At 34.9% G+C, this 25,380-nt stretch overlaps 1 protein-coding gene across 2 annotated transcripts; it reads right to left on the reverse strand.

Annotated features, from left to right (window-relative positions):
- Nucleotides 1-5,959: 5,959 nt before the first annotated feature.
- On the reverse strand, nucleotides 5,960-16,758 carry LOC130825364 (DNA repair protein XRCC4). 2 transcript variants are annotated; one of them, XM_057690536.1, is made up of 5 exons: nucleotides 16,392-16,748; nucleotides 16,141-16,283; nucleotides 15,926-16,054; nucleotides 6,682-6,804; nucleotides 5,960-6,447 (listed from the first exon to the last, which is right to left on the reverse strand). In XM_057690536.1, exons 1-5 carry the CDS (start codon nucleotides 16,558-16,560, stop codon nucleotides 6,295-6,297), a joined length of 717 nt encoding a protein of 238 aa, XP_057546519.1. In that variant the 5' UTR covers nucleotides 16,561-16,748; the 3' UTR covers nucleotides 5,960-6,294. The 2 variants fall into 2 exon arrangements, with proteins under 2 accessions (XP_057546519.1, XP_057546520.1); XM_057690537.1 differs by lacking the exons at nucleotides 5,960-6,447; nucleotides 6,682-6,804 and adding an exon at nucleotides 6,822-8,162 and having other exon boundaries at nucleotides 16,392-16,758.
- Between the last annotated feature and the right edge of the window lie 8,622 nt (nucleotides 16,759-25,380).

The following is a 25,380-nucleotide window of genomic DNA, read 5'->3' on the forward strand; positions in this document are numbered from 1 at the left end:
TTTCAATGTTAGTCCTAGCAGTCGTTTTCCAATCAGTGGGAACTCGTTCCATTTTCCATAATGGAATAACATCAGTAGCTTGCATCTTATCATCAAAAATTGTTGACAGCAAATCTTTCTATAAAAGTTTCATTTAAATATTTATTAATAAATATTTCATAATCTTAGCAACATAGGCAAAAGGTTTTTCAGGATAATAAAATGCTACACATACCATAGTGTCACCTAGCTTTCTAATTTCTTCTTCTGAAATAGAAGTATGGTTCACATTGTCAATCCATTGAACTATTCTTAACTTCATATTCAGAAGAAGTAAGAAGTACTGACTGCCCTTCAGTATCGGAACAACAATCTATATATTATATATCACTGAATTCAATAAACATATCTAAAAAAAGTGACTGCACAAGTACTAACTACCTATTAGTAGCTATAATAACTAAAATAGTGACTATATAAGTCAATCAATCATTAAAAAAATATCTTACCAGATCAAACTTAGACAAATCAACTTGGTTGAAATCCACCCATTTGACCCAAGAATCATAAATTAAATCAATTTGTTGAGAACCAACTTTATTATTAAAATCCAACAAAGCAAGCTGTAAAAATAAACAATGAAATAACTAAAAATAGTTCAAAATAAAAGAAAAGTTAATTTAGAATAAAAATGACAAAAAACGTACACTAGAACTAGCACTAAAAAAGAACTTTTTGGAAGATTGCTTGTTCTTTTCATTTTCATTGAGTAATAGACACCAGCAATCCACAACACTAACATGAGTGCACTTTGAGGGATCCCCTAGAGTATAAAACTCTTCCCTTTGAATTGTCAAATAGTCGTCATAATTCACAACCAATTCACTGTCAAATAAAATAATAAAATAAATATAATAAAAAACAAAAATCATGAAAAACAAAAACAAAAAAACAAGACTCACCTATTGTCGAAACATTTATCAAAAACAAAACAATAGTCAACTGATTCTTGAAGCAAAGAACCAAGAGTTCTCACGTATTTTTTGTTTGATTTCATTAGATGTGAAACATACGTAAATTTGTCATTCACACCTCTTAAAGGAATGGAACACTTTGCCCTAGAAGCAACTCACATATTTCCTACAAAAATAAGTAAAGATAAAAGTTAAATGTTGTTCAAAAGAAAGTAACTATGACATTATAAAAAAAATACTACGTTATGATTATTTTCCAAAAGTGAATGCTACTATGTTCTTAGAAAAAGATACTATGTTATCATTAAAAGTTACTATGACTGTGTATAGCTACTGTGTTCTGTTTTGAAATTTTGAAAAATATTTGTTGCAAAAGTGAATGCTACTATGTTCTTAAAAAAAGATACTATGTTGTGATTAAAAGTTACTATGACTATGTATAGCTACTGTGTTCTGTTTTGAAAATTTGAAAAATCTTTGTTGCAAAAGTGAATGCTACTGTCTTCAAAAAAAATATTTGTTATTATTAAAAAATATAATGTTGAAGGCAACATAAATAAGTAAGATTATACTTACATCCCCAGCTAATCGGCGTATATCAGAATTACGCATTGCATTCGAAGGCAACTGAAACTCAATTTTATCATCGTCTTGCACTGTTTGATCTCTGAAGGGTTCTTCTTTTACACTTGGTTGTCCAATATCAACGTGGTTCACCTTTAACCCAACAGCTTGACCAAACTCAAAAACCATCGTCTCACTCACAGGATATGTACTCAAAATGATACCATTTCCAAAATGGTTAGCAGACATTTCCTCCTTAATTCTTTTTGACACATCCTTATCAGTCCAATGAGAGATAAGAGGTAAAGAGGATGGCAAAGAGATATTCTTGAATTTCCAACGATGAAAATAAATAATTTCCAACAAAACAATGCATCCAGGAAAAAATTGCAACTTTCCTTTACGGTATCTAACTGCAGAATCACAAAACTGATCAAGAACATACTTACACCAATTAAAAGTACTAATCTTATTCGGATCTACTATAGACTTTACAATCTTAAGATCTATTGTTTTGTTTTGTGTAGGGGCTAAGAAAGAAGAAATAGCATGCAAAACAAAAGGTTGCTTGAACTCATCCCCACCATCAGTCATCTTAGGGATCATTCGTTCAAGCAATTCTAAGGGAATTGCTGCATTCCTATCTTCAAAACCAAAAAAAGATCTAAATTCTTGTTTCAAGGGAAAATCAGGATTATACTTGTTCGCACACCTTAAAACTAATTCTACATTATTTTTTGGGTTCAGAGGTAGACAAAAAAATCATATACATCATGTTCAGAAATTGAAAAGCACTTCAAAGAGTCTATGGAAAACATACAACTACCGGGATCAAAACAATCTACAAGCCAACCAAGCATTCCAGATGGATTTCTACATAACTTTAAACTAAGAAGGCCCCCAAACCCAATCTCTCTCACTGAAATTTTTTGTTTCTCAGTGAATCCCTTCATCAATTTGATCAATTGAGAAGGTCTACTTTTTGTTTGAAATGTAGATTTCAACCCGCAACAACAAAAAAAATATACAATGTTCTTTGAAAGAGATACTATGTTATCAATAAAGGATACTATGACTATGAATTATTACAATGTTGATGACCTGGAATACTTTGTTGGAATTAAAATGTTATCAATAAAGGATAAATTTACCTTACAGACCTTTGTAGTACATTGTCAGTTTCCTCAGCTCTTCTCTTTCTTGTGTTGGAATTCAAATGTAAATTAGAAGTGGAGGGAATATCAACTGGAATACTGCGACCTCTTGTTTTTGCCATGACAACTAAAAAAAAGTGTGACAATCGAAGTTGAAGTCATCATCATAAAAGATTTTAAATCACATAATTAAACCAAATGAAAAACCCTAAAAATCAAATACCAGAATAATACTCAAATATCAGAATAAAAATCAAAATGTCGAGAATAAAAATCAAAACCGAAGAAAATAAACCCTTAAATCAATGACAAACTAATAAAACACTACAAAAACAAAAGAATAATCTAAGAACGGTTGGGTATAATGGACGAAGCTTAAAAAAACAAAATAAACCCTAAAATCGAAGCTTAAAAAAGCCTAAAAAAACTCAAAAAAAAACACAATAATCACAAACCAGATCAATAATGGACGAACCATGAGAAAACTGAGAAGATAAAACGCAAAAGAACGGTTGAGTTTTATATACTAATTCAATAACTGAAACAACAACACAAAATAAGCAAAAATGTAGACATTGTTGAGTTTTATTGAAGAAATACCTGAAATAAATTCGAAGAACGATTGAAGAATAATGAAAATGTCGAGATTCAAACGAAAATTTTAAGTGTTAAAGATGCAAACGAAATTCTTGAGGATGGAACGGGAGGAAAATGTCGAGAAAGTAAAGCAGGAGAGAGAAAAAAAAAAAGCTTCTTTATATATTGAACCGGTTAATCAATAAAAACCGGTTCATATTACATGAAAAAAGCAAAATGAACCGCGTGCAACTATCAAATTAAAACAAATTAAATCTGTCCGTTGATCAAAAAAATGAATGCTTTAGATTACTTCTTAACTTTCTCATTTTGAGACCTCTTCTCATTTGATCCTAAATCTATATATATATATATATATATATATATATATATATATATATATATATATATATATATATATATATATATATATATATATATATATATATATATATATATATATATATATATATATATATATATATATATATATATATATATATATAGGGGAGGGATCCATTGAGAAGGGGTTGAAAATGAGAAGGGTAAGAAGGACTTTACACCCTTGATTTCACTAAAATAAAAAAAATCTATGGTCACGATTGAGCCAAAAACTCATAATTGTAAAAGTAACTATGTTACGCAAAAAGGTAACTATGAAATAATTTTTAAAATATTCTTAATTTATAACATAGTATCATTTTTTATATATATAGTAACCAAATAAAATCAAACAAAAATCCTTCTCACCCTTCTTATTTTAAAACCCTTCTTATTTGATCCTACATCTATATATATATATCTATATATATATATATATATATATATATATATATATATATATATATATATATATATATATATATATATATATATATATATATATATATATACATATATATATACATATATATATACATATATACATACATATATACATACATATATACATATATATATACATATATACATACATATATACATATATATATACATATATATATACATATATACATATATATATATACATATATATATACATATATATATACATATATATATACATATATATATATATATATATATATACATATATATATATATATATATATATATATATATATATATATATATATATATATACATATATATATATATATATATACATATATATATATATATATATATATATATATATATATACATATATATATATATATATATATATATATATATATATATATATATATTATCATTTCATATAGAAAACAGATTCAAAACGATATTAAACAAGTAAGATGTATATTTTTCAAAAAATTTATGTAAATTTTAAGATAGAGTATAATCGTATATGTTTTTAGTGGTTTTTTATATTGAAAATGATCAAATAGTAAACATGGTCATAATACAACTTGCTATTTCTGCAAATTTGTAGAATTGATCGATTCAATGATCCGATTGCACAGGTGATTTTGATCCTGCGTGGACCCTAACAACCTTGGATGGAACCTTGTTCTATTTTAGGAAAACAGTAGATAGAGCATCGTCATCAGTAATTCTTGCCATACTTAAACCTTACATTACATTAAATATCATTCAAATAATTAAAGAACAAATGAACATATCCAAATTTCGAATCATTTAACAAAATGACATTCATCATCATCATCCTACCCAGTGTGTCCCGCTCATAAAAAAGCTATGGACAGGGTCTGGGGAGGGAAGGACGGCGGCAACTCATACCCATAAAGGAGAGCGCGACCAAAGGAGTCCCCTGACTCGAGAAAGATAAGGAGACGTAGCTACACGGGAATGATAAATTAAATGCATATAAATAAATTAAATAGGTAGAACCAACTACAAGAAAAGAAAACAAAAACTAATAATAAGAAACGAGAGAAGCAAGATGGCAAGAACACCAAAAGGTAAACTAAGAGGACATCAGTAGTCTAAAACATGAATATGACCTCCAACTACCCATATCCCTAATCAAGCCCTCAGAGAGGTTTATCTCATCATGTAAGTCAACTTTTATTTGCTCATCCCAAGTTCTCTGGGTCTTCCTCGACTCCTCTTACCCTCTACTATAATGCTTTCTACTCTCCTCATAGGGGCGGCGAAAGTTTTTCTCTGCATATGTTCAAACCACCTCAATCTATTTTCGCGCATTTTTCCAGAAATAAAGGATACCCCTAGTTTGTCCCTAAACTATTGGTTTCTAATTCGATTCATCAATGCGTGCCTACACATCCACCTCAGCATACGCATCTCTGTAACTTCCATCTTATGTTCAAAAATCTTCTTTACAGGCCAACATTCGCTCCCATATAGTAGAGCAGGTCTGATTGCCGCCCGGTAGAATTTTTCTTTTAATTTGCTTGGGGATTTCTGTAACTTTCATCTTATGTTCAAAAATTTTCTTTAAAAAAATGACATTATACCTAAAAGAACGATTAAAACAAATCGTTCGAATAACAATAATAGAATTGAGAGCTAGAGAGAGAGGAAGAAAATTAAAGTTGCTTACAATGGGGAGAATGGAGATGAACGAATTATGAAGAGTGAGTAATTGAAAGCAAGAGGGAGAGGGAAATAAAAGTCGAACAATTGTTTCGATACCTATGTAATCACACGCGTTTACTATTTTGTTGCTTCATTATTTTTCAAAAAAAAAAATTTAAAAATTGGGTCAGCACAAATTAAGAGGGTTCTAACAAAACGGTTTCAAGTAACAATTATTGTAAAGTTAATCTCTTTGGTTGTGCCCCAAACAATTCTATTTAAGTGGAGCAAGCCTAAAAGAAGACACAACGTACCAGAATGCTAGCAATAGCAATTGAACACACAAAATCAAGAAGCATAAAAGAGCTTCTCATATATGCAGAATTCAGTTATATATACAAGTTAAATAAAGCCTTACCATCGTCACAATCAATTTAAAACATCAAAATAGCATCTAATAATTAACATAGAATAACAAGATGTCTACGAGCATGAGTTCCTCTTTCTTCCACGGGAAAAATTTAGCATCTCCATCCAACTTTTCTTTACTGTTCATCAGATTCAGTATGATATGGTTCGGTTCCATCAGTAGAGACATCGTCTTCCTCATGAAGCAGCTTCCCTTTAGCTTCTAGCTTAGAAATACGATCACGAAGCTCTCTCAATTTTGCCTTCTTTGAGTTCAAGACGTTCACAAACTGAATAAAGATTGTCCAAAATAAATAAGTAAAACATAATAAATGGAGCCTTTTCTACTTAAACAATTTTAATGCGCAAAAGACTTCCAAAAATCTCAAAGACGGATTTTAGGTTGCTAATCCAGGATATGCTGGAGTGGGAATGGGTTTTTCTCCCTTCATAGAGGAGGAATCATATTTGTGATAGTTCAGTATACTCTCATTCAAAACAGTAGAACATAAGACTTAAAATACCTTTGCATATACTTCTGATTCAAACTCTTGTTTTTCAGTGATCAACTTTTCACTTTGCACTAAACATTTCTGAGTTTCTTCTTTCAACTGCTCAAATGCCTCTGTCTTTTTGATAACTTCTTCCTGTTACATTCAACCATAAAAAGATTTTATGGAAATGCTCTGTGCCCAATAGCAAAAAAAAAACAAAAAAAAAAAAGAAAACACACGAGAAAGAAATGTGTAGATAATTCACATGCAAATAAATTTTTTCTGAACTTTGTTTAACTTCAGGTCGGAATTTAGAAAGTCGCTTCCCATTTCTCAAGCAATCCAAATTACACAGTGAAATACAAAAATCATAAATACTTTGCATAGCTTTACTACTTGATTAGATCCAGTGAAATGTTCAATAACAATGATCATATGTTGATCCTGGCTGAAATCCCGAGATCATTTTAGCTGTTTTATATTATTAGAGATTCCTTTTGTATACTTCTCAGTCTCAACTCTTAAGGGTGTTCATCATTAGAGGTCCTGACTGTAATGTTCAATTACAATGATCATATGTTGATCCGGTCAAAATCCTTGAGATTCCTTTTGAGTAATACCCAAGCACCCATTACAACGATAATGTCAAAAAAACATTTTCACAATAAACCAGCATTACTCGAGAAGCAAAATAATTTACACTAACACGTATGCATTACTTTTCGTAAATTACATTGACCGTGAAATATAATGTTGTAATGTATTTATATATTTTCTTTTGGCAAGTAATGTATTTTTATAATGATATACATCACTGTATATAATGTTGTAATGCATTTTTACCGCAACATATGATGAGGCCTTGAATTTATATAATAATTCACACAATAAGAAAATCACGTAATTATATAAAGCCCCTTTAGTGGCATTCGGATAATATGATGATGTGCTGTATTTGTATGATTGGATATGATCTCAAAAACTTGAGGAATACACTTTTGTCGTTTCCAAGGGCTAATGGGCCAAAATTAACTCCAAGTACTTGAGAGCTTCAAATGGCATGAATCCTTAAACCAAGATTACAAAGTACTACAGCTTAGGTAGCCAGCATGGAAAAGGCCCGAGTCAGAGTATGGTATTCTGTATTCATCCTAAATGCAAGCACGTAAGCAGCTTGCATTAAGTCGCCTGCTCCATGTCATTAGAGGAGACTAAGCATTAAGTCTTCCATTTGGTCAACAAACGCTTTCAGCATCCTAGTTTCTAACATGGTTTAACTAGTATTTACCTTCGCAAATGGGTAAAAGTATTTTTGCCACGCCTTTGTCATGAATAGGAAAAAAAATGCAAAGCAACTCAACATGATCCACACGTGAGCATAATAATCTACCATTGTCACAGGTTGTTAATCGCCATTCTGCCTGAAGCATGCCAAGTATTATGCAAATAAGTGGTAGACATAGCATCACACTCCATGTATTTTTACATGTGGGTTTGCAGTGCAGCCTTATCTGTTGAGGACAAAAACGCAGGCTAAGCAGTAAGCACGGGTCGAGCGAGTTCAGAGGACAATGTTTGAATCCTCACAAATATGAATGGAAGGGGGAGGAATAACAAGTGTGAACTAGATAGCTTCAAAACTAACACAGAAAACACAACAGTTGCATCTAAAACTAATACCAGGCCACGTGGAAGAGTCAACAACATGTAACAAGTATATTATGAGGCTCAATAAACATATGTTACTAGGACACAAGGGCCGTCGGATCATACGTACAAGATGGCTTATTGCACAAAGCCCTAAATTTTTGAGGGCCCAATTAATTTAGTTAAACTTAATATTAGCTTAAATTGTACTGAAATAAAAATTTTACAATTATAGTAAAGTAATGACCTTGTGGTGTTTTTTCTTAAAAGTATTTTATAACAAATTTATTCAAGTTGTAAATTTGTTATTCGGGGCCTAAATTATACAATTTGAACCTTCCAGGTGTCCAACACGCTGCCGTTGACTCGACAATGCTTGAAATTATTGGACAGACATTGGGACATTGTTCGAATTTCGGATACATACACAAACACACGGCAATGAGCATATTCAAAAAATACTTCTGAATTATAACAGTAAACATTAATATGCCTTCTCCAGGTTTTCCGCGTTCACGAATGCAATGGCCTGACCATTTGTTATGGTGGCAACCAGCAGCTGATATTCACAGAAACATAAGAAAAGATAAAGAAGAATTTAGAGATAATTACAGAAGGAAGAAAGAATAGAGAGGTGGAATGCTTGTATTATGTATTAGAGAACATTGTGGTCCCTCGAGCTCTTCAATTGGCTCGATAACTCCTACGGTACAAGACCCTTTTCATACTACAAGCATGAAGGAAATCTAATTCCCCCCTCCACTATATATAATACGTACTGTATTCTAGAATACTTCAAAAAGTACAGCTCAACAATTTGTAACAGACTGCAAACAGCATCTTTTTAGTTAAAAAAGTAAATGAAATGCATAACAGAATTTGTTAGTTTTCATTCCTCCTTTTCCTTGAGTATGTGTGCTTAATAGCGAGCTTGGGCTGATCTCCATCCATGACAATACCCGCCCCAACGAGAGACACCTTGTCCTCAAGGTGGAAGTCTGGAAATAGTGCTGCAATGTTGCTATAATGCTCCCAGGTGGCGTCTGACTTGACACTGAACTTGTGCTGCTGTCATGGGCTCAGTTGGAGCTTTTCGAATACCCAGCACTTCTGCAGGTTCAACTATCAACTCTAATGCTGAGGATAGTTGAGTAGGTAGGGCAGTTGGATTTAAGGTCCCTCCATCAGCCAGTTTGAGCTGCGAAACATGAAAGACCGGATGAATTTTGCTTTCAGCTGGAAGGAGTAATTTGTAGGCGACAACCCCCACTCTAGCTTCAACTTCATAAGGCCCAAAGAAACGTGCGGAAAGTTTATCACAAGGTCGTCGAGCCTAGGATTGTTGGTGGTATGGTTAAAGCTTCAAATACACCAAATCCACCACCTCAAAGGAAACTTCGCGTCTCTTCCTATCCGCCCATTTTTTCCATACGATTTTGAGCTTGAAGTAAGTGAAAGTTCAAATCATCGAGGATCGCATCGCGCTCCCGCAACAATTGATCCAACCTATCAACTGGAGTGGTATTATTTCCCAAGCGTATTAATGAAGGTGGAGAACGATCATAAAGAGCCTTGAAAGGAGACATATTGATGGACATGTGTGGAGCGGTATTGCAGCAATACTCCGCCCAATGAAGCCATTTAGCCCATTGTCTGGGTTGCCCATTGATAAAGCAACGTAGGTAGATCTCCAAGGCTTGGTTCACTATTTCTCTTTGGCTATCCGTCTGGGGGTGGTAAGCGGTGCTCCGTGACAAAACAGTACCTTGCAAACGGAAGAGCTCAGACCAAAAATGACTCATGAAAATCTTATCCCGATCGGAGATAATGGAGGATGGAAAAACATGCAAGCGAACCACTTTACTAACAAAAACAGCAGCTACGAAAGTGGCATTAAAAGGATGTTTGAGTCCGATAAAGTGAGCAAATTTGGTTAAGCGATCCACAACCACCAACACAATATCATATCCTCCGGACTTCGGTAGGGCCTCCCCAAAATCCATTGTGATGTCTTCCCAAACCTGAGCGGAATAGGCAAGGGTTGGAGTAGGCCAGCGGGCTGTTGATGGGAGGCCTTCTGTTGTTGACAAATGGTAAATTTGCGGACGAACTGAGTTACTGTTTTCCTTATGCCCTCCCAAAACCAATCTTCGGCTAATCGGAGATAAGTTTTATATTCGTCGTTTTGGCCTCCTATCGCCTTGGTATGATATTCAACAATTTATCCACCAAGGGGGAGGCAGCAGGGATAGCTACTCTTCCTTTGTACAATAAGAAGTTATGGTGCAATGTAAAGCCAGCCACCTCTCTTCCATTGTCTTGTTATTCAGTGCATATCCGCCCCAACATCTTATCTTTCCGGACTTCGAGTCGTAGTGAATCCCAATCAACCCAACAAGTCGATATGATGGCATTAAATTGCAACTGGTAAATGTGTGGATGGCGAGATAAAGCGTCTGCGACTTTATTGGTGATCCCAAGTCTAAACTGCACCTCGAAGTCGTACCCAAGTAGCTTACTGACCCATTTCTGGTACTCCGCGAAAATTCCCGCTGTTCCATGATAAATCGTAAATTGCGCTGATCAGTCCACACCACGAAATGTCGCCCAATCAAGTAATGTCTCCATTTTTGAACCGCCAAAACAATGGCCATTAATTCTTTCTCGTAAATGGACTTGGCTTGCCCTGTACACCTAATGCCTTGCTAAAATAAGCGATGGGATGCTTATTTTGTGAGAGAACAGCTCCCAATCCCTTCCCCAAAGCGTCTGCTTCCACCACAAAAGGAATAGAGAAATTCGGAATAGCTAAAACGGGGGCAGTGAGCATTACCGATTTCAGCTGCTCAAATGCTGCTGTGGCGGTGTCATTCCAGTTGAAATTGTCTTTTTTGAGTTGCGTTAGAGGAGCTACTAGCTGAGCATAATGATGAATGAATCGACGATAGTACCCCGTTAGGCCCAAAAAACCCTGAAGCTCCTTCAAATTTTGTGGTTTCGACCATTCTTGCATTGCTCGAACTTTCTCCGCGTCCACGGCTACACTGGCTCTAGAAACAATATGGCTTAAATATGCCACCTGAGTTTGCCCAATCACACATTTCTTGGCATTGGCGTACAACTGATGTTGTGCTAGTAACCCCAAAACCTCCGAAAAATGTTGAGCATGTTCTTCTAAAGAGGAGTTGTATATCAGGATATCATCAAAAAAAACCAACACGAACCGACGGAGAAAGGGTTTAAAAATCTCATTTATCAGAGATTGGAAAGTGGTGGGGGCATTGGTAAGCCCTAAGGGCATGACGAGGAACTCGTAATGGCCCTCATGCGCTCTAAACGCAGTTTTATGTACATCCTCCTCCTTCATCTGAATTTAATGATAACCGGCCTTCAAATCCAATTCAGATACACCATTGCACCACAAGTTCATCTAATAATTCTTCATGGCTGGGATTGGAAATTTATTGGCCACCGTTTCCTTGTTCAAAGCTCTATAGTCAATACAAAATCGCCATGATCCATCCATCTTTTTCACTAGTAGGACTAGGCTGGAAAAGGGACTCCGAGAAGGCTGTATGATACCAACGTGTAACATGTCCGCCACTAATCTCTCAATTTCTGCCTTCTGGATGTGCGAGTATCGGTAAGGTCGTACACTAACCGGGTTAGACGCACTCTTAGTGTAATTTAATGTTGTTTAGAGCGCAAGGGAGATAGCCCTGATGGCATCTTGAGTACTCCTGCAAATTGCTGTGTAACGATTTGCAATGGTTGCGGTATATTAAGCGGCATCTCCAAGGCTGCTTCATTTTCCTCTCCTGTTAGGCTGGTTAACTCGATTAGCACTCCTCCCCCTATTTTCCTGATCACTTTCATCATTGATTTGAGCGTGACCTTGGATCATTTTAGAGACAGATCACCTCGCAATATCACCTTACTCCCATTCCACACAAACTGCATTAAGGGATGTTTCCAGTTGGCGGAAATAGTCCCCAACTTTGCCAACCATTCGATGCCCAAAATTACATCCGAATGTCCGAGTTTGAGGGGTAAAAATTTTCAGTAATGCAAATGACCCCAAATTCAATTCCACTTCCTTACACCGCCCTTTCCCATTGCGAGTTTCCCTAGTACCTAGCGTCGCTCCGAACTCCTCGGTGGGCTCAACCAGAATATCTAATTTTCAAACAATTTCGAGTGAGATAAAATTATGGGTGGCTCCAGGGCCTATCATGACCACTACCTTACTTCCCTTGATTTTCCCCTAAAGTTTCATGGTTCTAGAGTTATCAATGCCCACCACCAAATTAAGTGAAATACCCATCGGCCCTAGTTCCCAGTCGTCTCCCTATTCTTCGTCCTCCTCCATCTCTCCTTCCTCCTCTTCGCAATCTCCTATAATCAGAACACTCAGTTCCTTCCTCTTGCACGCGTGCCCAACTCGCCACTTCTCATCACATCTAAAACATAAGCGCTTCGACTTCCGATCTTAGAATTCCCGATCAGTTAAACGGCGGGTGTTGTCGTGGGTTGGGTTGCAATGGGAATTTGGGTGGTATGTGTTTTGGCTTGTGTTTCGGGGGTTGTTTGGGGTGTAATGGGGTTAGTTTATTTTTGTGGATCACTGGTTGTGGGTTGTGTTTTGGGTAAGTATAATTTTTCTGAGGGTATATAGGTAAATTCCGGCCAGGCCCATTTGAGTTGTATAATAACCCTAGAGCACACAATTTCTCCTCAATCCTCACGGCCCAATCTAACGCCTCATCCATATTTGCAGGTTCCATAAGCCTCAGTTGAATTTGTATTTTCCACTCCAAACCCTTGATGAAGTTTGCCAATAAACATGATTCACTCACCTCTTCTTCTAGATTGGAAGCAAAGTGAATGAATCGCTTCTCATATTCCTCGACTCCTCCTTCTTATTGCACACTCATCCATTGCTCCATGAGAGAACCACCTTTTCGCCCTCGAAAATGCCTTAATAACATTCTCTTCAACGTCCTCCAATTCGTGATCGATCTCCTTTTATTTTCCCATTGGAAAGAAGCTAGAGCATCTGCCTCCAGTCCCATACTCGCTGCTCCGATTTTTTCAATTTCAGACAATTGATACACCTCAAAATATCTCTACAACTTGTTGACCCACCCATCCGGATCTTCGCCTGAGAAAATTGGGAAATCCAATTTGCGAATTTTCCATTGAGATCTGTCAGCATTCCGTTCCATGGAATGTCGTAATTCCTCCTAGTACTTGAGTTCCTCCACTTCTTTTTGTCGGTTCTGCTCTACCTCCGATCTTTCATGGTTGATATTAGAATTACTCTGTGGTGTCTCTTTAGTACTCACCGTCATCTTGGTACTTATATTTTTCACCTCAGCCATAAGCATGGTCATCACCGCCTTTAGGTCTCTTTGTCTCTTGGTGCAATCATCCAACCTTTTATTCTGCTCTATAGCTACTTGAGACTGAGATTGCTCAAAGTATTTTTTAAGTTCACTGAATCATTCCTCCATAGACTCCTTCAACTCAGGGATCTCACCTTGCAAGGCTGCTACAGTTTCCTCCAGAGTTTCCAATCGGTTTGCTTGTGTGGGAGGCATGATCGTCTATGCTCTGCTACCACTGTTATGGTGGCAACCAACAGCTAATATTCACAGAAACAAAAGAAAAGAGAAAGAAGAGTTTAGAGATAATTGCAGAAGGAAGAAAGACGAATAGAGAGGTGGAATGCTTGTATTATGTATTAGAGAATGTTGTGTTCCTTTGAGCTCTTCAAGTGGCTCGATAATTCCTACGGTAGAAGACCCTGTTGATACTACAAGCACGAAGGAAATCTAATTCCCCCCCTCCACTATATAGAATACGTACTGTATTCTAGAATACTTCTAAAAGTACAGCTCAGCAATTTGTAACAGACTACAAACAACATCTAATCTGTTAAAAAATTAAATGAAATGCATGTTAGTTTTTATTCCTCCTTTTCCTTGAGTATGTGTGCTTAATAGCGGGCTTGGGCTGATCTCCATCCATGACACCATTCTCCATGTTGCCTCCTCTTGCTTTCTCCTTCTCACTCCTTTACTCTTTCTACTCCTCTCTAATGAAAGCCTAAAGTGTTCAAGTTCACCATGGATCACATGTTTGTGTCCATGTTTTCTCTTGTTGGCACGGGTACTGCTAGATTTTTGAAATGTTCGAGTAACACAACTAAAACCAAGCATGTTAGGCCATAGGCGTTAAAAAGCACATATCAACAAGTCGTGAGGCGTAGCCGTCAAATGTCAGCGGTTTAATAAGACTAGGCGAGGCGATTGCTCTAGGCTAAGTAATAAAAGTGTGGGCGATTAAGTGCAAGCATCTTTGGATTTAGACCCAAAAGAAACTCGTGTAATGAATTGCTACAAGATTGTGGCACCAGTCGCCCCCCAACACCGATGAGTTGTAATTTATTTCTTGTTTTCAATTACTTTATCCTCCCTTCTTCACTTCTTTGCTCTTCTTTTCTTCTTTAAATCATTTATATTCTTCTCTGTTTCTCTTTTTTTTCCACCTTATTTCTCTTTGATTGTTTATTCTATTCTTTTAGGTTTAAATTTTTTCCTTGGCAACTCACACCTGAAGTCTAGTGCCTTCCCCTGAGTCTACTATGGGGCCCTTAGCACCTTAAGGCGCCTCATGTTTTATATTACTAAGATATCCACCATTTTAGGTGCTAGTTGCTCCACCAAAAGTTTAATACAAAAACATCTAAGCCACCTCCTATTTGTATGATATTAAGTAACCCTCTCAATGGGACTATTAACCATCCTTTGATAAGTGCATACAAGTAACCAATTCCATGTTTAATTGAGCTAAAATACCACCACTACAGTTTCCTAGGAAAAGAGGTTGCTTGTATTTTCTAGGAAAAAAGGATATAGAGCTCAACTTTTATATTCAAGTCTAATGCATAAGCACTTTGGCCAACAAGAGGGATCCATTACTAATGAAATTTCACCTCGCACCATTTGCAAAATCCTCTTTCAAGCTTTTCACCACATGGTTCTCCCTCTTACTCTCACAGATGACATTATGGCCATGCACTATGTTACAAATGCACAATGCAAGAGCTTCTTTCGGTCAGAGCCATAAAATTAAAATAGGCCACTTAAAAGCATCCATCTTGTCATGGACAGGGAGTCATACATGCCCAAGGCAGCCACTAAGAACTGCGGAAAGGAACCATCTTTGTGGTCCAAGTTAGCTTAGCTTGTAATTAGATCGACAGAAAAGATTGTTATAATTAGGTTCATTCTTAGACATGTCTTGGTGACATAAAGAATGCATTTACCTGGATCCCAAAAGATTCATAAGTATCTTTAACATAAAGAAAAATCTCAAAACACTACTCTGTCGTACTAAGAATAGTACATTACCTATTTCTAGAGGAGAGCTTAAATGTAGCAATCTCGATGGGACTACGGAGTAGCTATTTAGCCACACATGAAATGAACTATGTATCACAGGTAGTCAGCTCTTAGAAAACCAGTGTTAGGAAATATCTTCCAGAGCACAGAAACATATAAAAATCTCACTTAATTTGATCTACAGCATATAAAAACAAAATAATGGAAAGAGGGTCACTCACACTTAAGTTGATGTTTGAGTCCATGAGAAAGTCCAGGACTTGTGCAGTAGTTTTCTTACAGTTTGGTGATGGCTTACATCTCCATCTCCATTCCAGTTTGATCCCTTCCTTTTCAAATGTCCATGACAGCTGAACCACATTCACAAATAACACTACTTCATCTTTAGGGTCTTAAAATGGTGTTTATGTGACCAATAAAGAATATAAAAACAAACCTTTCTAAAGCCATTTCCAGCATCAGAAAAACGGTATACAGAATCAGGCTGTTGAAACCCTAAATACTTTTCTGCAAATTTAACATATTCTGACTCGGATTGATCCCATTGACTTGCCCTTTCTTTCACATCCTCTTCTAATGCTAATTAAATTAAACCCAAAAAATAAAAAATAAATGAATTGATGATAAAATTTAAACTCAATAAAGGAAATAAAAATAGCAAAGTGTGGCTAAATGGAGAAAGAATACCATTGCAAAGCCAAGCTTCAGCGCCATTGGTAATGAGGAGAAAGAAATGAGAAGGAAACCAAGTGCCCTTGACAAAAATAGACTCTTTAGAAGAAGATGATTCTCCAACTTCAAGCTTCAAGCATGATTCTCTAGCATAGGTTTCTTCCTGCGATGTTGAAGTTACCATTTTTTATGATGAGATGAGATTCGTCTACACTTTACCCAAACTGGGGTTTTCAAATGTTGCTCCCTGTGTTCGAATACATTGTTAAATACACTTCATAAGTCAATAACTGTTGCGCGTTTAAAAGAAACAAGAAGCTAAAAGTTTTGAGTTTGTCGACTTGGGCATTGTTTTTCTTCAACATATTTTTTTATCAAGTATTGGGAGCGACAACCTCATATTTAGATCAACAGCACAATCTGTAAAACCATAATTTTTTAGGATACGCGATCATTAATTGCTAATCAATTTAAGTGTATAATAGATACCTTCAAGGTTAAAATTCGATCCGGAATCGAAAATTATCCGACCCGAAAAAATGTTAATTTTTTAGGTTTCTCGAACCGGAATTATCCGAACCGATACTGCACTCGAACCGTTTGATAACCGAAAAGGGCAAAATCGAACTCGAATTGCAACTGAATTTTATAACCGACATATAAACGTTAACCGATGTTACCCGAACTCAACAGTGATTGACCCGAGTCAAATCCGACCCGAATTATGCACGTAACCGAATGCAACCTGACTAAAACCGATTAAGATCGAACTGTTTTTAACCGAACTGATACAAACCCGAATCGATTATTAATCGAACTGTTTTTAATTCGAACTGATACAAACCCGAACCGATTGTTAATCGAACTGTTATAAATCCGAATCAATTTTTCACCTAATTTCAGCAAATTAGGTCCAATTTCAATTTTCTAATTACGATTTTTTGAATATTTGAAAACTAATTTTCTAATATTGAAACATTGTAAACAAGATTATATATAAATAAATAAGATTCCCCATGATATTGAAATCAATTATAAACCAATAAGCACATTACAAAAACCTTAGAAACATGAACAATACAAAAATTTAGATGTTTCTTCAACACTTCAATCTAGACTTATCCTGCTTTCTATTGCTAATTAATAATTACATATTTCATGTTAGTAATCCACCAATTCTTCAAGCTTTAAGCCCCAAAAATTTACATTCATCACTTATACATCCACCAAATTCAAACATACAAATATTAAGGTTTTTAACCCCAAAAATTTACATCCATCACTTATACATCCACCAAATTTATATATACAAATATCAAGTTTTTTACCCCAAAAATTTACATCCATCACTTATACATCCACCTAATGTAAATATACAAATATCAAGTTTTTAACCCCAAAAATTAACGTTCAATCAGCAACTATATATAGTTATATATCCACCATAAAAGTATCATCCATCAAATGTACGTGAGTATGTCCACCATTAAATACTTTCTCCAAAACGAAACATAAAAGTAGACAATGAGCACCAAAATCTCTCACGTACTGCTGCTTTGCTTGTGGTACCATATTTCAATCTTGAACAAAAACAAACAAAAAAAGTATTAAAAGAAAGTAATTCATTCTTATGAGAAAGATACAAAAAAGAAACGCCTAAAATTTTGCTACCAGAATATGTATCACATGTCGGGTGAGATCATTGTAATGCCTCTCAAGGTCAACAAACGCCGCATGTTCAGCAAGCTACCAACATGAATCATAGCTAAGGAAACATTTCTAAGTGCCTAATCTCAAGTAAGTAAGGCTATTAGAAAGTTGCCTATAAGACTAAGACTCATGGATAACATTCACCCAACCCAATGACTATCAAGTTTCCATGTGACTTGTAAGGTTAAATTACTTGTGTCAAGATTCCGTGTTTCAATTTGAGCCACAATCAGATCCATAAGAACCAACATCATTTGCATGGCAACAATCAAGTGAACAAACCATAACTGAGTACATAAAGTATACGAAACACGAGTTATAATAGAATGATAATTAATTAACATTTATTTAAAAAGTAAAATACGTACTAGATTCTGAAGACGAGGATCCACTTGCACCCTGATCTCCCTTAGCATACGATTCTGCATCGGGGACTAAGTCACTGCCAACAACTAATCCTACTTCATCAGGTTCTTCTTCATATCCAAACAACCAATTACGAGTTAAAATCAAGGCTTCAACATGTCTTGATAAAAGGGATGCTCTCCATCTATTCAAAATTCTTCCTCCGTAAGAAAAAGTTGATTCGGATGCAATTGTGGTTATTGGAATAGCCAATATGTCTTTAGCTATTTTAGACATAATTGGGTAAGTAGTTTGTTGGTCTTTCCAATACAACAAAATATCAAATTTCGAATCACCATGCATGTGCAAAGGTGATTCAAGGTATTTTTTCCACTTTTGATAAAATATTTGAAGAAAAAAGTAGTTCTTGAGAACTTTCAAAACTCTGTAAATAAACAATAAAACATATGAAACTTATTAATAGTAAAAATATTATAATGGAAAGACAAAATTATTGAGATAAATATTAATAATAATAAATATATTGTTAAAAGGAGTTTAAAATTAAATAATACATACCTCATAGCCATCAGAATCACGAGAGCATGAACCAATGCAAGAGCATGAACCAACTGATGTGAGATCTTCAGAAGTAGAAGCTTGATGAGCTTTAGTCGATAAAGTAATTGTAGACTTGTAATCATTGAAAAGATTGACAAGTCCAGAGCGAACCCTCACAATTTGTTGATAAACCTCATCCTCAGATTGATAAACCTTTCTAAAATGATGTTTTAGAAATGGAATCTTATGCCTAGGGTCAAACACCACAGCAATAGACAAAATTAAAGAGGACTCTCCCCAATATTTCTCTAACTTCTCAAACATCTCATTTCCCATCCCTCTAATGCAGGTATCCTCACTTTCACAAGCACGTCGTAGGTGGTATTTTGCCTTACAAACTTGTTCAAAATATAGATTTGCAGTGGGATAATCTGACCCAGAAAAAAGATTGGTCATTTCATAGAAAGGTTGAAGAATAGAAGCCATGTTTTCAATAGATTCCCACTCACGATCAGTGAGCTTCAAGGTGTATTCAGGCTTAGTACTACCAAAGCGATTCACCGCAATTCTATAGTCAAGAGCTCGCTTCAACATTAAGTATGTAGAGTTCCATCTCGTTACAACATCCAACCACAATTTCAGCGAAGAAGGTTTTTCCAACTGAGATACAAAATCTCTAAACCTAATCATCCTTGCCTCGGATGAATCAATGTACTTGACATTATCATGCACAAGTTTGACAGCAGGATCAATTGCTTTTAATCCATCTTTAACAATCAAATTTAAAATGTGCGCCGCACAACGAATATGAAAATGTGCACCATCACATGGAAAAGAAGAATGGCCATTTAAACATTCGTGTAACAAGGGGATCATGGAATCATTATTAGTTGCATTGTCAACAGTCATGCACATAACCTTTGATTCAAGACCCCAATCCTTGATCATTGCATACACAAGCTCATAAATCGCATGACCAGTTGTGGGGGAGGGAAATGACGAAAATTAAGAACTTTCGACTTCAAACACCAATCCTTGTCAATATAATGAGCCGTTAAAGTCAAGTATCCACGAGATGTGCAAGCTGTCCAAATGTCACATGTCAAAGACACCTTGCTATCTAAATCCTTCAAAGTTTCAAATAACATTTTTCTTAACTTAGAGTTTTTCCTCATGCACCATCGTTCACCTTTGGATTCAAGTAACGATGCAATTTCCTTGTGAATTTGTGCTCAACCATGCTTAAGGGGTATCCATGGTACATAATGGCCTCGGCAAAAAGAGAACAATATTTTCTCTGACTAAAATCACCAATGAGATCACCATTTTTAGCAAGCCATTCTTGGTAAGGTTCACAAGTCTTGAGGTGATTTCTACAATTAGAGGTTCCATAGTGACCTTCGGCTCTATAGTCAGTATTCTTACAATGGCGACAAACAGCATGTAATGAAATAACAACATTGTTATCATCCTTCTCGGCCACTATGGTAAAATGATCCCAAACTGGTGAGGTACGCTTTCCAAGTCCTTCAATATCCTCTTGAAACTCAGTTCTAGTTCGCCTTTGACCTCCAGCTAAAGAAATTCCACCTCTTTCTCTACTAGTTTTTGCACGCTTTGGTGGACGAATAGGACGTTGGACAACTTGTCTAGGGTTCGGGTTCACATTCCTTGGAGTGGATACACTAGTTTGTAACTCTTCAAACGCTGTTAATTTCAACAAAAATAATACACATGCTAGTAATCTATCTCAATATTGAACACAATGCAAAAGAATGATAAAGTACACAAAACATATAAGGTACTTGAACCATTAGATTAACAAATTACCCGTGTTAGAAATATTGTCAAATTGAAAACCATTATCTTCATTTGCCTCATTAAAATTCATATTCCTACAATTAAGAATGAGAGATTGAACAAATTCAAAACCATCTTCAAATTTCAAAAGAAGTATTGAACATTGTTTGAACAACCTCGAAAGACAAACTATATTAAAGATTACTAATACAAACTATCTTATACTTCTCCAAATAATAAGCTATTAAAAATAAGTGACAACCAAAAAATTTAGTCAACAATATTCAAAATCAATTTACATAAAGAACGAACAAAAAAATACATGACAAAATTACATGAACAAAAAATTACAAAAAATCAATTTCCAACAGAACCAAATATGCTTAGTTCAGATTTGAATGAATATGCTTGAGATCAATCCTGTGTTGAGCAACCAAATATGATCACAATGTGTGCATTGGTGCATTCTGAAGTCACCAAGCATCAATCCAGATTGGTTATTCAATTTGATTGTTCAATTCATCAGCATAGTCAAGTACATACAGATTAGAAGTTGCAGCTATTAACTAGTATCAGTAGATGTGGGCTGAATGAGCAACCTCGAAAGAGCAAGAGTCAGCAGCAGCTCCGCAGGTCTGTGCAGCAACAACAACTTTCGACTTCATTACAATATTGTAGGACTCAACTTATTACACAGAAAAGGTATATGACCAAAATATTTCAACCAAGCTATAATAATATGGAAAAAGTAAGTTCTGTACATGGCAGAAGCTTGCAATGTTATTCATAACTAGCAACACAATGAATATAACTTTCATACAGAAAAGAATTGAACTAAATCTTCATACATAAGAGAATTGAACTAGCAACACAATGAATATAACTAGCCACACAATGAATATAACTAGCAACACAATTCATACAGAAGAGAATTGAACTAAATCTTCATACAGAAGAGAATTGAACTAGCAACACAATGAATATAACTAGCAACACAATGAATATAACTAGCAACACAATTCATACATAAGAGAATTAAACTAAATTTTCTTACAGAAGAGAATTGAACTAGCAACACAATGAATATAACTAGCAACACAATTCATACATAAGAGAATTGAACTAAATCTTCATACAGAAGAGAATTGTACTAGCAACACAATGAATATAACTAGCAACTCAATGAATATAACTAGCAACACAATTCATACATAAGAGAATTGAACTAAATCTTCATACATAAGAGAATATAACTAGCAACACAATGAATATAACTAGCAACACAATCAATATAACTAGCAACACAATTCATACAGAAAAGAATTGAACTAAATCTTCATACAAAAGAGAATTGAACTAGCAACACAATGAATATAACTAGCAACACAATTCATACAGAAGAGAATTGAACTAAATCTTCATACAGAAGAGAATTGAACTAGCAACACAATGAATATAACTAGCAACACAATGAATATAACTAGCAACACAATTCATACAAAAGAGAATTGAACTAAATCTTCATACAGAAGAGAATTGATTTAGCAACACAATGAATATAACTAGCAACACAATTCATACAGAAGAGAATTGAACTAAATCTTCATAAATACAGACTTCAAGCATGCCAAGAAAGTAAAAACTAACCCTAATGAATATGACTTTCAAAGACAACAACATCAGCCCTTACCTTCCTTCACCAAATTTAATCAAGTTCACAGCCCCCTCATCAATGCCTGTGTATAGACTTCCTTTCACAAGCATACATGGAAGATCAATCCTATCCGAAAGTACCTGGTACAAATTTTATGAAAAGGCTATCGTCAAAACTCAGAGCAATTTACTCAAAGAAAAACTCAAAATTCAAAGCAATTTACTTAAAGCAAAACTTAATCAGTGTGTGCGGCTATGACGGTGAATGTGAAGAAACTAGGGTTTCTTCGACTGTTGGACCTCTTGAGTTTTGATGATGACTACACTTTAGCAAATATATGTTTAGAGATTTTGTGCAGGTCGATATCCGATTAATTGTGATCGTTGATAGTACCTATGGCTTAGTTCATGGGAATATACATGTCAAAAGGTTTCAAGAGATGTTAGAAGAGTATATCACGTGGGATGTAAAATGGAGACAGGAAGTCTACTGTTCCCATGTTTGATGTTCTAGCAAGTTGGAATTTGGAGACAGCGCAGTGTTCCCAAACTGAAGTCAATTTACGTTAGCTAATAAATTCTATCTTTTATTTTTTAGTTAATGTATTTTAAATTAATTTGTTGCATTAGTTTATTAAAGTTAATTGGCAAAAAGAATTTCTAAAATTCCTTACGTGGTGGTTTCAAGATTAATTCCTTATTTTTAGGAGATAAACTTGGATCTTCTAAAAAGTAGGAACAGCAGTTACGTCTTAATTATTTTTGGATTTTCTGAAAAATAATAAAAATAATCTTTTCCTAAAAATAGTAAAAATAACCATTTTCTAAGACTTAGTCAAAAGATAACCGTTTTTGGAATTAGTCAATAGATAACCGTTTTACCCAACCGTTTTCTAAATATAGCATGAAGTTCCAGCCATTAATTTGGGGAACAGGAATTACTACTGAAGAAACTGCTACTTTAGGGAACAGCGGTTATCAGGGAACAGCGGTTATCAGGGAACAGCGGTTATCAGTGAATAGCGGTTACTGATTGCCTTAACCGTTTGTTTGACTTATTCAAAGGCTGAAGTATTAACCGTTTTGTGATTCATTCAGCATCATTCATTGATCCATGACTAAGGATAATGGGTTGGAATATTTTTCTATTTTTAGAAATTTATTTTATTATAAATAAGCTAACTAGCTCGGTTTTTCAAAAAAAAAAATATAACGCATGCTTTAAGAGAAAAATAATTCTTGAGCGTTTATTTTTGAAATTCTACAAGTAATATTTTGTGTTTTTAAATTGCCAATTAATTCATAATATTTACTTGTGCAACTCTTTGATTTATTTTAGAGAATTTTTATCCTTTTTGTAAGGGTTTTTGAGAGTTTATGTAATTAGACTCGGGTGAGTCTAAGGGGGAAGTTAGATAACTTTTAGTGAAGCTAGAGAGGATTAGCTTATTGTAAAGCTAAGTTTGTTGCTTTGAGTAAAGCAATTAGAGAGTGAAGAGTTGGCCTAGTTGTTACGCTTCGAGTGAAGTAAGGTGTTTATTGTAATTGTAACTAATTGCCTTAAACATAGTGAAGTTGTTAGAAATCCCAAGTGGTCGTGGTTTTTCCTTTTGTTTAGGCCCAAAAGGTTTCCACGTAAAATCGTGCGTCTCTCTTATTATTTTGCTCTTAGTTTAAGCTTTATTTATTTTGAATAATTCCGCAAAAACAGGGCACAATCGCTTAAACTTGCAACAACAACAATTCACCCCCCCTCTTGTTGCTGTTCCCGTTCCTAATTGAATCAACAACGACTACCTTAAGATTGTTGGGTACTTGGGCCGCGAGAGTGTGAAGTGTAAACTGAAAAAAAACTAGAACTTCATACCTACAGGCTACGGTACTACAGGCTTCCGAAGATGAACGTGTTCTACCGGCCGGATTGGAGGAGAATAGATGGGATTGTAACAGGGCCGCCAGTTATAGTGAGAGGATGAAGAAGAGAGAGTTGGGTTAGGGTTTATTAGCGCGGGATTTGGGAATTTTTAATGAATATCAGAAATTTAGAATATGGGAAAGGGTTTCATTTCACTGTTTCAGGTTGAAGAAGCCAACGAAGTTCTTTTTTTTCAATTGAGAGTGACGTGGCAATTTCTTGACCGCTGATCTGATATTAGCATTATAAATCCAACGGCTAAAACACCTTATCCGTGTGCTATCTTAATAACCAATAACATTTTGTGCAAGTACAACTCATAGATTGCTAAGATGGTAAGATCTCACACGTCTGACGTCTATATACAAAGATCAACGACTTAGAATAAGTAATGTATCAAATTTAGTAATATATTCATCAAATTGGACAATTAGTTATCTAAAATAATTTATTTGAGTAATATAAATATTTTATATCAAATATTAAATATTTTTATTATTGAATTTGGTCAAATTCAATAATTTAGGCTATTTAATTCAAAGTAACAAAAAAGGTGGAGTACTAGTTTCATTTACTATAATAGATCGAATTACGATAAGTGAACTTTGAATTACGATCGATTATTAATAGCCTATAAATTACTTTAGAGTATTCAAGATCAGTAATAACTAATAAGTAATAACATTGAGTTAACTGTCAATAATAGTCTGTAACTATAACTCTATAACTCTATAAGATAGTTTGTATTAGTTTCATTCACTCCAATAGGTCTAGTTCCGAACATTATTAAGCTTTAAATTAAATACGATCAATTATTAGTGTAATAGATTTATTATTTTAAAGTATTCAAGGTCACTAATAAGTATAAATACATAATATCATATAAAATGGTTATGATTACTTGATTAATCTAATTCACTTGACAACCCGAGCTCGATTGACACGCGACTCGAATTTCAACCGATAACAAACCGGTTTGAACCTGATAATGCGAACAACCGTTGTTAAACCGACCCGTAA

Source organism: Amaranthus tricolor, chromosome 10, assembly GCF_026212465.1.
Source record: "Amaranthus tricolor cultivar Red isolate AtriRed21 chromosome 10, ASM2621246v1, whole genome shotgun sequence".
NCBI lineage: Eukaryota > Viridiplantae > Streptophyta > Magnoliopsida > Caryophyllales > Amaranthaceae > Amaranthus > Amaranthus tricolor.